This window comes from Temnothorax americanus, unplaced genomic scaffold (genome assembly GCF_048541705.1).
Source record: "Temnothorax americanus isolate GAGA-0224 unplaced genomic scaffold, ASM4854170v1 Scaffold83, whole genome shotgun sequence".
Classification (NCBI taxonomy): domain Eukaryota; kingdom Metazoa; phylum Arthropoda; class Insecta; order Hymenoptera; family Formicidae; genus Temnothorax; species Temnothorax americanus.
The window spans coordinates 41,541-56,011 of record NW_027509806.1 but is presented as its reverse complement, the minus strand read 5'-3'; the positions used below and the strand labels follow the sequence as shown (position 1 = coordinate 56,011).

The following is a 14,471-nucleotide window of genomic DNA, read 5'->3' as shown; positions in this document are numbered from 1 at the left end:
GTAAAATTTATTAATTACATAAATGATGTCTATTGAAATTATATTATCTTTATTCTGCAAATGAACTATATAAATTAAATAAAGAAATAACAAACAGAAAAAACGTAAATAACAGAAATTCACTCTTGGCCAATATGTACGCTTCCTTGTAAAAAAATCTTGTTATTAATGTAAAAAGATGATTTTTGTTTGTAATTCTTACATTTTTAAAATAAAAATATATTACTGTACATCATCAGCACACTACGTAATTTATATTTTCTCTTTACTACATACGATTATATATTTTTAATCCATTTATTTTAATAAATATCTGTACATATTGTGTTGAAATACATTTTCTGACTTAATATGACTCATAAAAATGTAAAATTAAACGATGACTTTCAGTTTTTATTTTATATTTGCGGTTTATTATTAGTAATAAATTAATAAAAAATGAAAAATTTTAAAATATTTATTTTCCTTACAATTATTTGATTTTTATAAAATGTGCAATATTAATGTCAGCAAATCGTATATTGGTTACCGCTTTCTACATGACGATTAATATGAAAGATTTTTATTTTCGTAATCTTGCACTTTTTATTATTAAATTTTTCAATATGTTATCAGCAATCTTTATAATCTATAAATGAATATTTTGGTGTAATGTGCATTTATAGATGGTGTCTTTTCGTAATAATGTCTGAAACACTGCTTTGGATTATCTTAAAAATGAGAACTGATTATATTAATACTGGCCTAAATCATATTTATGTAACCTAACTCTATTTTACTATATCAATTATATGATGTTTTAAATTGACCTCTTCATGAGCTTGGAAAAAAAAAGGCATTAAATAAATTAAATAAATTTAAAACATATTTTAGAAATAGAAAGTACGCTTTTGTTTCTACATTTTCCATCAAAGACAATAAATATCCCCCAAACCCTTTTGCTTTTACAACCACGACCATTTCAGTAAGGAAATTTCTTAGTGTATCCCACGACTCAAGAACTTTGTCAATACATGAATAACGCGAAAGCCAGCGAGTTTCGCATAACTTCAAAATTTTGTAATTTGTGTCTTGAAAACATTCGCAAAATTCATTGAAAATAGCTGAACGCTTTGGACTACTGTTAATATAACTTGCAATTTTTCTCAGAAATTCTTCGCAGATATCAGGCATTTTAGATCACGCAGCGCATACGCAAGCTAATGCAGAACAATGGCAAGAACATGAAAATGTTAATAATTTTTTGCATTTTGATTCAAATTTTGTATTGAAAGATAAATATTTTTCTGTCATAACAGACGCATTGTCGCATGACAGAGCAATAATATTTAAAAATGGAATCTGAAGTTTATGCATTTCAGTTTGAAATGCATTGAATAACTTTTCTGCACTACAATCTTTTGCATCAATATCAATTAACAGAATAATTAATTTCTTTCGCCAGTATATGTAATAGAATAACAATTAAAGTAATTTAAATCGACCTGACTGGCAATATATATAACGTCTTTCCGATATGAACATTGAAAAACTGTGAGCCAACTTGGTTTGTCGGATTCACACAGCACTTTTTTTCCGATCGATATCGAGACATCATTAATTTTGACCATGGTTTTGGTCAGTTGATGTAATTTCTAAATAGTTTTTAATTTTAGTTTTTCAATGTTCATATCGGAAAGACGTTATATATATTGCCAGTCAGGTCGATTTAAATTACTTTAATTGTTATTTTAATATCAATTAACTTTACTAATTGTGACCGAATATTTATAGTTTCGCGATCAACATATCGAACAAGAAACGTCATCCATTTTACATTAATTATGTCATATGTTTTGTCAGTAAAAACAGAAAATTTCCGATATTTTGTATGTTATTAATACCTTAAGTCTTAACTGGGTACGAAACCTCCCTGATGTCTTTAAGACTAGTCACATTTATACATACAGGTAGAGAGGGTTTGGAGTCGTTAAATACTGTGGGAGTGACGAACCACGGGGTCCTGATCTTTGCCTGTGACACTGTCTGAACTTTGTATATCCATATTATTATTGTAAAAATATTAAATGTTCTATTTGTTCGCTCTTTCTCTCTAAATTACTTGGACTAAATTTGTACAAAATTTACTCGAAAAATAAAATAATATTCGCGTCACTCAAAGTAGAGTATGTGACGCGTACTTCTATAGAATAAGGTTCTTTTATTATTAAAAGTTTTTTAAACTCATTTTTAAAAGCGAATCTGTTTACTGTAAATGATACATTCAAGGATTTACTCGAAAAAAAGTGAGTGATCCATTATAATTGACTGAAACATTGAACTTGTATGGATTGAAAGTTTCGTCTATGGGTTAAATATTTGTTATAAAAAATGAAATGTCATTCCAATTCAGTATTATCACTATTGCTTAAGTGAACCTTACTAGTTTCGAGTGGAATTTTATTCCAAGAAATTTAGAGAGAATTCATGTTTTACTTAATATAATGCGAGTATTCAAAATAGAAAAAATAATGAAAGCAGAATATTATTAAAACAAAATAAGGAATGTTTTAATTTTGCCAAAATGTGTGTATATCTTGCTTAAAATTTTGTGAATGTGTGAATAAAATAATGTAAAGCAATTTAAAAAAGACATTTTATATACGAAGAGAAAAGTTTTAATTTAAAACAGTTTTTTAATATATCAAAAATAACATTTTTTCGATTTACTCTTAATTACGTTAAGTCCTCGTCAAATACCTCGTTAAATTAGGAATTGTTTTGCTCCTTATCAATGACTATTTTTTAAATATTCTTTGTTAATACAAAATATATATAAAAAATCCACGTTTTGTGTTGAATTAAAATTTTTGTTGCAAATTTCATTGCAATTGTAAAACGATATAAAACCCCAAAAAACATTTCTTCTTCTATTTTTCAAAGACTATTTTTACCGAATGCAATTTTAAAGTTAATAATACATTTTTATAAAAACAACGAGTACCGCCGGCATTAATGTCGTTCGCAAGAAAATATTCTTCATCAACAATTTAATTTGATGTTAAGAAACATAAAAATACCGAAAAAAACAAGAAGCAACCATCAATGAGTAAACTCATGCTTTACAAATATGAAGAATAACAAAAAGACGACGTTTTACACAGTAATTAAGTTCTACTGGAGTCCTACTGCTGAAAAATACTGAAGGAGCAATCATAAATCAGTAAACATCAAGCTTTACATAAATGAAGGCTAACAACAAGAGGACATTTTATGAAGTGAATAAGTTCTGCTGGAGTCCTACTGCTGTGGGGAATAACACAGTTGTCTTACCCAGGGCTACGGGTAAAGTCCTCAATAGTGATGAAGACAGATTTTGTACGGAACGGTGGATTCGGCGAAAGAGGCGTTTTGCTTGCAAGATTGAAAGGATGGGAAACTCTCACCAACCTAGCAAGTAGTCTAGGAAAAAATGCTCCAAAATAAAACCTAGACGAGCCAATTTATTTCAAGATGACAACTCCATTGATTGAAAGGATGGGAAGCTGAGTCTCACGAGCCTAGCAAATGGTCTAGGAGGAAAAGCTCCAAAATGAAACCTAGACAAGCCAGTTTGTTTCAAGATAACAACTCTATTGACTGGCTCGCGAGCTGCGGTCTAATTATTTGTACGGTTTATTCCGCCTTACTCCAGAGTGACAGGATTGAAAAAGAAGAAGAAAACGATTTGTGCTGTTCACCTGCACTCTTCATCTGTACAGTTTATCTGTATTCTTCATCTATGCTCTTTTCAGAGCATAGATGCATTTCAAGAAAACTCTTCATCTATGCTCTTTTCAGAGCATAGATGCATTTCAAGAAAATGTATTGTGAAGAAAATTTAGTCAGCTCATCATTATGAATTCCAACGTTTAATCATCACTGGATTATGCAGAAGAATGGATTCCGTCAATTAAAGTGGACTGAATAACAGTGGATTCAAGATATCAATGCGCACATGCAGATAGTGAGATACATATATGTACATATTCAAAATCCGATGAAATGCATATTAGATCCAATAGTACTCTCTTTCTTTATAAAAATAATAATAATAAATAAAATAAAATGTAAAGTTATCTTTAAATTGCTTTACTGGATTGCTTGTGGATAAATGTAGAAAAATTTATAAATATGTGTTTCAAGAAAAAAGGAAGTATTATTTTATAATTGCTAGGTTTTTGCACAAAAATTAAATGTATTGTAATATAAATATTAAATTTATCACATTATATTTTACAAAATGTTAAAAATAGTCAGTGATAAGGAGGAAAATAAATTATTATTTGACGAGGTAGGTATTCAACGTACGTTGAATGTACGGACGTAATGTACGTATTTCATGTTAGTATTTCAAGATAAAAAGGGCTTTTGAATGACAATTCTTTAAAACGTCGTTTTTTTTAAATAGTTGTACATAATTTTGTTCACAAAATTGTATTTTTAAGTACGACATTCCTTAAATAGAATAATTTTCCTTGGCAAAATCGAAAAATTTTTCCTAAATTTTAAATGCCCACTGTGTACAAAATGTGTGGAAGAAAGATATATATTATTTTTTTTATTATATACATATATGTATATATATATATGTGTATGTAATCCGTGGTTTACAAATTAAGTTTTATATCTGTTCTTTTTGTAATAACATTATTTATATTGTTGCGCCCGTGCCGAGACGCCCGGTAGAGGTCCGAAAAGCAGTCGCGAAGCGCTGCGTGACGTCGAGCCTTGACGACCAGCTGTTGCGTTTGTTTGTTTACTTCTGCCGTCTGTCAGATTCTCCGCCGGGCCTTCGAACCGTTCAGTCGTGTTCATGAGCCATTGTTCTATTACATTACTGCATTAAACGAGTTCTTTTATATTTGTGCGAGTTTATTTCCGGTAACGGGATTGCGCGCCGCGTTCGCGAGTGAGTGTGTGAAGGTGTGTGCTGCGAACGCGCGGTCGAGCGCAACATTTTGGGGGCTCGTCCGGGATCTAACGGATCGATCGGACGAGCGAGGACTGGACAAGCGACGAGCGACGAGCTACGATTTCCTCATGGCTGCAAGGAAACGACTCCGAGTAGCGACTCCACAGTCGGATGCTGCGGAGATGACGTCGGAGGTGGTGACCCTCCAGGCGGTGATTCGAGAGGTCCGGCTCCTGCGCGAGGAACAGGCGCGGAGAGAGAGGGAGTACGCCGAGACGTTCCGCCGGCAGGAGGAGCTCCGTCTTCTTTGAGGGATGAACTCCGGCGCACAGCTAAGTCATTCTAATAATAGAGTATCTGGGGACTCGGGGATGCGAGTCGCGAGCGGCGCGGGGGCGCAAGTCACACGCGGAAGTATCGCGATCTCGAACGGCGCGGAAGCGCGAGACGCGCACGCGAGTGAGGGGGACGCGATCCCGAGCGGCGCGGGGACGCGAGACGCGTACGCGAGCGAAAGGGGCGCGATCTCGAGCGCCGTGGTAGCGCGAGTCGCGCGTGCGGGGGAAAGAGACGTGAACTCGAGCGGCGTGGAAACGCGAATACACGCGAGTGATAGTGTCGCGGTCGCGAGTGCCGACCTGGGGTATAAACTGAAACCCGACACGTACGACGGAACGACTTCGTTACAGGAATATTTCTCGCAATTGAGTTTGATCGCGCGTGCGAACCATTGGGATGACGCCACAAAAACGATCGCGTTGGCTTCGAGCCTGAGGGGAAAGGCACGCTCGGTCTTGGAAACGGTTCAAGATATCGAGCGGTTAGATTTCGCGGAACTTAAAACAAAACTTGAGTTGCGCTTCGGGAAGGGACGACAATCACAGAATTGTTACGTCGCGTTTACGAGCCGTAAACAAAAATTCGGGGAGGATTTGGCGACACTCGGATCCGAAATTGACAAACTTTCACGCCTGGCGTACCCCGAATGCCCATATGAGCTTCGTGACAAAATCGCATGCGCGCAATTCGTTACGGTTGTTTCCGATAATTTCATTTGGCGAGCGCTTCAGATGGAGGGAATAACTTCCCTGAATGTGGCCGTTGAAAGGGCCAAGGCGCTGAAAACTTTTCAGGGGGATGATTCCAAATAAAATGAAAAAAATTTTAATAAAAATCCTGGCGGTGCCCGGGGGGAGTGTTGGACTTGCGGTAAAACTGGGCATTTTCGATCGAAATGCCCCAATGAGGGAGGCGCGGTTTAGTTGAGCTTGGTGGGGTGGGCTTAACTTTAAATAAAATGTAAAATGTGTTTGATTTTTTTTTTTTAACTTTTTACAGCGATGTTGTTCTTTGTTTCTGTGCGTCGTATGACTTTTTGTTTTAGAGGAAATCGACGGCATGTGTTGGAGATATCGATAGGAGTCTCCACGTATGGCAGATCGACAGGCAGAACTCCCAATCCGAAGTGGACCGCCTGCCCACGGTTTTTGACCCGTGGTTTTCCCGTGGGCCATAGGGCGAATGCCGGGCGGGGACCTGGGGAGCTTTGCGGGGCGCAGGGTCCACGGGAAGTTTCCCCCCCCTTGTCCGAAGATTTCCCGGAAGAGCAGCGGTCGAGGAGGAGGACGTCATTTCGGAGTACCGAAGGACTCGAGGGCGAGACAGTGCGGACGGCCCTCCTGAAGACGGCTTGGGGGAGTCTAGCCAGCTCTTCCCAGAGGTCGATTGTGAGGAGAAGGTCGTGGCGGCAAGAAGCTGTACTCGTCTGGGCGCTGCTCCCCTTTGATTGTCGGGGCGACAATCTAGGAAGAGGGGGGACAGTGTTGCGCCCGTGCCGAGACGCCCAGTAGAGGCCCGAAAAGCAGTCGCAAAGCGCTGCGTGACGTCGAGCCTTGACGACCAGCTGTTGCGTTTGTTTGTTTACTTCTGCCGTCTGTCAGATTCTCCGCCGGGCCTTCGAACCGTTCAGTCGTGTTCATGAGTCATTGTTCTATTACATTACTGCATTAAACGAGTTCTTTTATATTTGTGAGAGTTTATTCCCGGTAACGGGATTGCGCGCCGCGTTTGCGAGTGAGTGTGTGAAGGTGTGTGCTGCGAACGCGCGGTCGAGCGCAACAATATCTATTTTGATTTTATTATAACATATTTCTTTTGTTAATTTCAAACATTGCTTGTAGTCTGTAATTGTCGTAATAATTTACATAATTTCGGAAATATTTTTACTATAAATATGTTATCATTTTCAGTATTATATTAAGTAAAACATGTGCACTTTTTTCCTATTTAATACTAGAAATACCAAAAACTTTTCGACCGTTTCTATTTTTTAATATCTTGTTTTTTTACTGTAAAAGTAGAAAATTTATATTGTAATAAAGAAATTATTCGATTTATTCAGTCTTTAACATGATTAATGTAACATTACTTTTAAAAATTGAAACGGTAGAAAATTTTTTGGTATTTCTAGTGTAAAGGTCACTTTAGACAATCTATAATTCACGACAGAAGAATTATATAATTCTATTTGTTATGTTTTGTATTTTGCAATCTAAAGAACACTTGAAGATATATAATTAATGTATGTATGTATACATATGTCTGTATATGTATATATTTTTTTATATGTACATACTTCTAATTTTGTGAATGTTTTTTTATATATGCAATTTTGTCACAAACTGTCGTGAATTATAAATCGTGTAAAGTGACCTTAAAACTAATACTCTTTTAATATCTTTTATTTTTCTATGTCCTGTTCTTTATATTTTTGTCTATCTTTTTATATCTATTTTATGTCTATCTTTTATACCTATTCTGTCTCTCTCTTTCTCTCCCTCTCTCTCTCTTTCTCTGTTCTATCTGCATTCGTAGGAAATGTAAATAATTGTTTTCTTTAATATTAAAGAATACAATTTTTACATTTCCTCTTGACGGAAAAGACCACCACCTTCTCGCGGTTTCTGTTGAGCAACAATATGTACGTTGTCCATGCATTTATTTAAGAACAATACAATAAAATTTATCATATTGTTGCGCAAATAATTTATTTATTTTTTTTAATTTTATATTACATGTATTTACTATTAACAAAGTAATTATACTTTCAAAATAATATTTCTAAAACAAACAATATATAATTTAATGTTTTATTTCACTTTTCTTGTGTTAACAATAATTTATTTTCTAAATTAATAACAAGATTCTTTTACAAGGAAGCGTACATATTGGCCAAGAATGGATTTCTGTTATTTACGCTTTTTCTGTTTTTTATTTCTTTATTTAATTTATATAGTTTATTTTTGCAGAATAAAGATAATATAATTTTATTAGACATCATTTATGTAATTAATAAATTTTACTAACATTTTTTGTTGTTAGTTTCATTACTTTTAAATAATTGAGAGACACACGATAGTGTCTCGCGCCTAGTGTGGGAAGGGATATTTTATTGTCATTTGCAATGTCATAATATATATTTTATTCATAAATCAACATCAGAAGGATAAGCGAGACATAATAGACGAGCCAAGTCAGCCGACGCGCTAACGCATACGAGTTTCGATGAACCGGCTATGGCTATGCTACGACTCGCGGAAGAACGAGACATCCGAATGTATATCTGCGCTCTTCCACCCGCCCGAACCTGCCCGAACCGCCGCCGAGCACACGTACACGGCTCCGCAGCTGTGTGCGTGTCCCCCACCAGGCGCGCAGGCAGCGGGCAAAACAGCACCATTGGCATCTCTGGTGGCAAACAGCCTTGCGAGGCTAATGCCTAACCTGGAAGGGGCAAGCGACCATGCTCGCCGGCTATATGCGGCAACCGTGCACGCCGTGGCACTCTACGTGGCGATCGCGACCGATCCAGGCGCGATTGAGAAAAGTGCAGAGGATCGTAGCACTCAGAGTGTCACGAGCGTTTGCACGGTGTCGCACGCCGCGGCGACGGTCCTGGCAGGTCTCCCCCCATTGGTGCTGGCGGTTCGGTCGTGGGCCAAGGTGCACCGGCGCACTAAAGCGCTCCAGGAAGGGGGAGGATATATACTGCCTAGGGCCCGGTGCCAGATAAAGCTCCAGGAGAAGGTTGCCCTCGTCTGGCGTTGGCAAGAGCAACTCGCCGACGCTGAGTTCGGACAGAGGACAGTCGACGCCGTCCGGTCCTGTCTACCCGAATGGTTGGACAGTCGGAAACACAGACTGTCATTTCACGCGGTACAGGTGCTCACCGGACACGGATGTTTCGGTGAGTACCTGTACCGCATTGGTAAGGAGGCCACGACGAGATGCCATCACTGCGACGAAAAGAGAAACACGGCGTAGCACACGCTGGAGGATTGCCCGGCGTGGGAGGTGCAGCGCCGTGTCCTTAAAAGGGAAGTCGGTAACGACCTTTCCCTTCGGGCCATAGTGGCGACTATGGTCCGGAACGAGAGAGGGTGACGGGCATTCCTGGCCTTTTGTGGCCAGGTAATGTCCGCCAAAAAGGAGGAGGAGAGGATTCGCCGCAGGGAGGTAAACCCCCCCCCCGGAGACGCGGCCGATTCCTCTCAATCAGAATCCGAATAAGCAAGGGGGGATAGGGAGAATGGTGGGAGGCTTGGTCCCGTGCCCTGTCCCCATCCCCTGAGATCAGATACTTGTTGGCCGGGGGAGAGAAGGGGGTATGGTGGGAGCTCTGTCTTGGGCTCTGTCCTTCCTGCCCCCCCTGTAAACACTTACCGACCATGATCGGCAAAAGAGATCGCTGCCTGAGCGAAAGAGGTGTACCAGTCTTTCGGACTACTCCACCCAACGACGGAGGCTCCGGAGGTAGGAAGGCTCGGCGTCGTGGCGGGAAAACGTGGCGTCGGGCATTCTCCCACAACAAAGGGAGGAATGGTGGGTGGAGGTGGTGTCCCCCCCCCCACCGCAACAGTAAATAACTTTGCCAAAGTCAGAGCTCACCAGCTCAGAGAGGGAAGCTCATTTCAAGCTGGGCGCTGGAGGCGTTCCGGATGCAATGTTAACAAGTCCCCGGGCGTCTCCCTTAAGCGCGGCGAAGGACACCCGTGAGGTTTTAGTGGGTAGGCTGCGCATGGCGAACTTTATCAAATTCGTCACGCGTGGAATCCCACACTCCCCTCGTCCTTTTCCCGGAGGGGGGTCTTCCCCTCCACAACACCCGGAGGGGCCCTGGGCCACAGACCTGACCGACTCAGAATCGGTCAGGGAACCCAGGGTTGAAGATTTCCTCACGTAAAAAAAAAGTGGGTCGAAATCCGGGTCAACCCGCGGGAAAGTGACGGTGAGCCTTACGTCCGTGACGACCGGAGCCACGATTACCGCCGTCGCGTTCGTGCTGCCCCATTTTTCTCTTTACCAGGGCTCGGCGACAAAGAGCCCCGCTACTTGGCCCCATCTCAAAGGGCTGCCTCTAGCCGATGCGCAGTTTTCGGCTGGAGACCCGGTCGAGTTACTTCTCGGAGCAGAAGTGTGCTCCACCATTCTCAAAGAGGGCATTCGAAAAAGCGGACCGCACGCCCCGATCGCGCAGAAGACAGCCTTCGGGTGGATCCTATCCGGTGGCTGCGGTGCCTCAGCCCTCCACACGCGCGGTAGCTTCCAAGCGACGGCCGACAACGAGTTGGCCGATCTCGTGCGCCGCTTCTGGGAGCAAGAAGCAGAGCCTTCCGCTCCCGCCGCCCTCACGCCTGACGAACAAAAGTGCGAGGATTTCTACGTCCAAACGCACTCCCGCACGGAGACTGAACGGTACGTGGTCTGATTGCCATTCTCCAAAGAGCCAACGACGTTGGCTGAGACACGCCGACCGGCCGAACGCCTGCTGGCCGCAATGGAGCGGAAATGCCAGAGGAACCCCCGGTTTGGTGAACTCTACCGCCAGTTCATGCGGGAGTACGAGGAGCTGAAACACATGAGATTGGCTCCCGTTTTTCCTGGTGAGTCTGAGTGCTACCTACCGCATCACGGAGTGCTCCAAGAGTCGAGTACCTCCACAAAACTCAGGGTGGTCTTCAACGGGTCGCAACAGACGACGTCCGGCGAGTTGCTAAACCACCACTTCCTCGTGGGCGCTAACCTGCTGCCCGCGCTAGTCGACGTCCTGATTCGCTGGCGTTGGCACCGCTACGCTTTTGTTACGGACATCGAGAAGATGTACCGGCAGATCCTCATCCACCCGGACGACAGGAAGTATCAGTGTATCCTCTGGCGTTGCACCCTCTTCGCCCTCGTGTGCGTGTACCAGCTCCTCACGGTAACGTACGGTCTTGCGTGCGCGCTCTTTTTGGCCATCCGAACGTTGCGACAGCTGGCCCACGACGAACAATCACGATATCCGCAGGGAGCGATCACGTTGCGCGAGAACACTTTTGTGGACGACGTTGTCTCGGGCGCAAACACTTTGTCCGACGCGATCGCTAAACAAACCAAACTCTGCGGGCTGTGCACGGCGGGTGGGTTCCCGCTTCGAAAGTGGGCCGCAAACGACGAGGAAATGCTGTCGGGAATTCCTCCCAAGCACCGACTTTATCACGAACCGCACTCGTGGGAAAACGACAGCTTTTCCACTCTCGGGTTGTTGTGGCACCCGAACGAAGACACGTTTGCGTTCACGATTCACCCGCGCACCGTCACCGAATTAACGAAGAGACGCGTCCTCTCGGAAACCGCACGTTTTTTCGATCCGCTGGGATGGCTCGCTCCCGTAGTGATTCGCGCAAAGATCCTCATTCAGTCCGCGTGGCTCCAGAAACTCGATTGGGACGATCTGCTTCCCGCCGCCGGCGCGCATTGCTGAAGGAGCTTCCTCGAAGAGCTGCCTCTCCTCTCCCGCTTACGCGTGAACCGCTGGCTTGGCAGCGGGGACGAGGACGCACAAGCGGAACTGCACGGCTTTGCCGACGCATCCGAGCGAGGATACGCCGCGGCCGTGTACCTCCGTATCACCCGGAACCCGGAACGGCACCGTGGCCATTCATCTGCTAGCCGCCAAGAGCAAGGTGGCCCCGGTCAGGCAGGTGTCACTGCCACGGCTCGAGCTCATTGCCGCCGACTTGCTCACTTCTCTCACGTGTCACACTCGCTCCACTTTGCGTCTGTTCACAGCACCCACGTTTCTTTAGTCTGACTCGCAGGTTACCTTGAAGTGGATTCAAGGACACGCATCCCGCTGGAAAACCTACGTGGCAAACCGCGTGGCCCACATTCAACAAAGGCTGCCTGACGCTCGATGGAGACACGTCTCCGGGCGGGACAACCCTGAAGACTGCGCCTCCAGAGGAATCGCTCCAGGCGAACTGCTGGAACATCCCCTGTGGTGGACTAGACCCACCTGGCTCTGCGAGGACCGATGTCAGTGGCCGAGCAAAGGCCTTGTGATGTCCGACGCCGATCTGCCCGAACAGAAAGTCGCGGCACACGTCGCCACTGAGAAAATCGAGGAGAAACCCGAAATGCTTCTCCGGTTTTCCTCCTTGCACCGGCTCCTCCGAGTCACGGGTTGGTGCTTGCGTTGGCATCGCACCGCTTCCCGCACCACCGCACCTTCACTGCAATCGACCGAGATCGACGACGCACTGCTGCTCTGGCTTTGCGTGGTGCAAGCCCTGCACTTCGCCACCGAGATCACGGCACTTTCTGCAAACCGCACTGTGTCACATTGAAGTTTATTGGCGAGCCTGAGTCCGTTCCTGGATGACCACGGCGTTCTGAGAATCGGAGGCCGCCTTAAGCATGCCATGCTTTCCACCGATGAGCGACATCCGATGATCGCATCGCCGTCCTCGTGGCTCACTTGGTTGCTCATTGAGTCGTGCCACCGTCGAACGCTGCACGGAGGAATGCAGCTTACCTTCGGCTTACTCCGCCTCCGCTTCTGGATTCCTCGAGGCCGCTCAGTTATCAAACAGCGGCTGCATCGCTGCATTACTTGCACCCGCTGGCGAGCTGCGGCACCGCAACCGCCGATGGGCGATCTCCCGAGTCACGCCAGCGCGCCCATTCCTCCGGACCGGCTTGGACTACGCCGGCCAAATCCTCATCCGCACGAGCAAAGGCCGCGGACACTGAGCGCACAAGGCATTCATCGCCGTATTCGTGTGCCTCTGCACCAAGGCGGTGCATCTGGACATCGTTTCGGATTACACGACGGAAGCCTTTCTTGCCGCCTTCCGTCACTTTACCTCCCGTCGGGGCCTCTGCGAGGAACTGTACTCGGATTGTGACACCAATTTCGTGGGAGCCGACCGAGTCCTGCGAGAGCTTTTCCGAGCATCATCTGCCGACGGCCGTCGCCTTGCCCACGTCGCTGCCACGAAAGGTGTCAAATGGCACTAATTAACCATTAACCAGCTGGCTGCACCGCACTTCGGCGGATTGTGGGAGACTGCCGTCAAGTCAACCAAATTTCACCTCCGTCGGGTCATTGGAGAGACAACCCTCACGTTCAAGGAGATGAGCACCTTCCTCGCTCAGGTGAAAGCCTGCCTGAATTCCAGGCCGCTGCAGGCTCTGTCCGACGATCCGGACGACATATCCGCCCTCACACTAGGACACATCTTGATTGGTGCTCCTCTTCTGGCTGTTCCCGAGCCCTCCTTGATCGACGCAGCTGAGAATTCACTCTCCCGGTGGCAACACATCGAAAAGATGCGCGATCACTTTTGGTCACGGTGGTCGCACAAATACATAAATGGGCTGACAGCTCGCTCGAAATGGCTCAAGCCTGAGGATGCGCCTGCCGTCGGATCGCTGTGCTTGGTGCGCGCCGAAAGCACGCCACCGAGTCGATGGCTATTTGCTCGCATCATACAATTGCATCCTGGAGACGATGGCATCGTTTGAGTGGCGACAATTCGCACCGCCACGTCAGAACTAGTGCGACCGCTGTGCAAACTCGTGCTTCTCCCCGGGACCGAGAACCAGCCGCCGCCGACGAATGCGTGAGCTCACCGACACTTTGTCACTCAATTGTTTTTTCGGCCTTCCGCCGGTATCTTTTAAGTTCACTTTAATTAATTATGCTTATAGGCCTTCGGCCAACGATCACCGTTCACCGTGCGCAACCGCGTATCTCAGCCGCCGCCTTAACTTGATTTTCTGTGCGACACACTATGTCAATTTCGCATCACTTCACATATCACGTTTCACGGGCACCGAACACTTCACGTCACGTAATTGTACATATCGCGAATGTTTATGTGTCTTGCTCGAGATCACCGCGTGATGTGATACTGCGCAGCTGCACCACGCCGCCATAGCTCGCGCACCGCGCGCGCCGGAATCGCGACATGCGAATCGATCGTAAATCGACACTTTCTGCTGCGATTTCCGTCGAGCACACCGTCGCGTTTCGTCACAACATGACGAGGCGGGCGGGATGTTTGAGATCGTAACGTCTTGCATAAGTCACATCGCGAAACCACCTTCGCATGAAAAATGCTCGCTTAATTTTTGCATTAAATTCGTCGCGTTGATGTTCAGCATAGCATGGATCTTTCTAGCATTCGCATTCTGGAAAGTTCGCCGACGTTCA

At 44.8% G+C, this 14,471-nt stretch overlaps 2 protein-coding genes across 2 annotated transcripts; both read left to right on the top strand.

Moving 5' to 3' along the window:
* The first annotated feature begins 8,497 nt into the window (after window positions 1-8,497).
* On the top strand, window positions 8,498-9,256 carry LOC143907532 (uncharacterized). Its single transcript, XM_077424375.1, has one exon. It carries the CDS (start codon window positions 8,498-8,500, stop codon window positions 9,254-9,256), a length of 759 nt encoding a protein of 252 aa, XP_077280501.1.
* Window positions 9,257-10,769: 1,513 nt separating this feature from the next.
* Window positions 10,770-11,735, top strand: LOC143907531 (uncharacterized). Its single transcript, XM_077424374.1, has one exon. The coding sequence runs from the start codon at window positions 10,770-10,772 to the stop codon at window positions 11,733-11,735; it is 966 nt and encodes a 321-aa protein (XP_077280500.1).
* The last annotated feature ends 2,736 nt before the right edge of the window (window positions 11,736-14,471 follow it).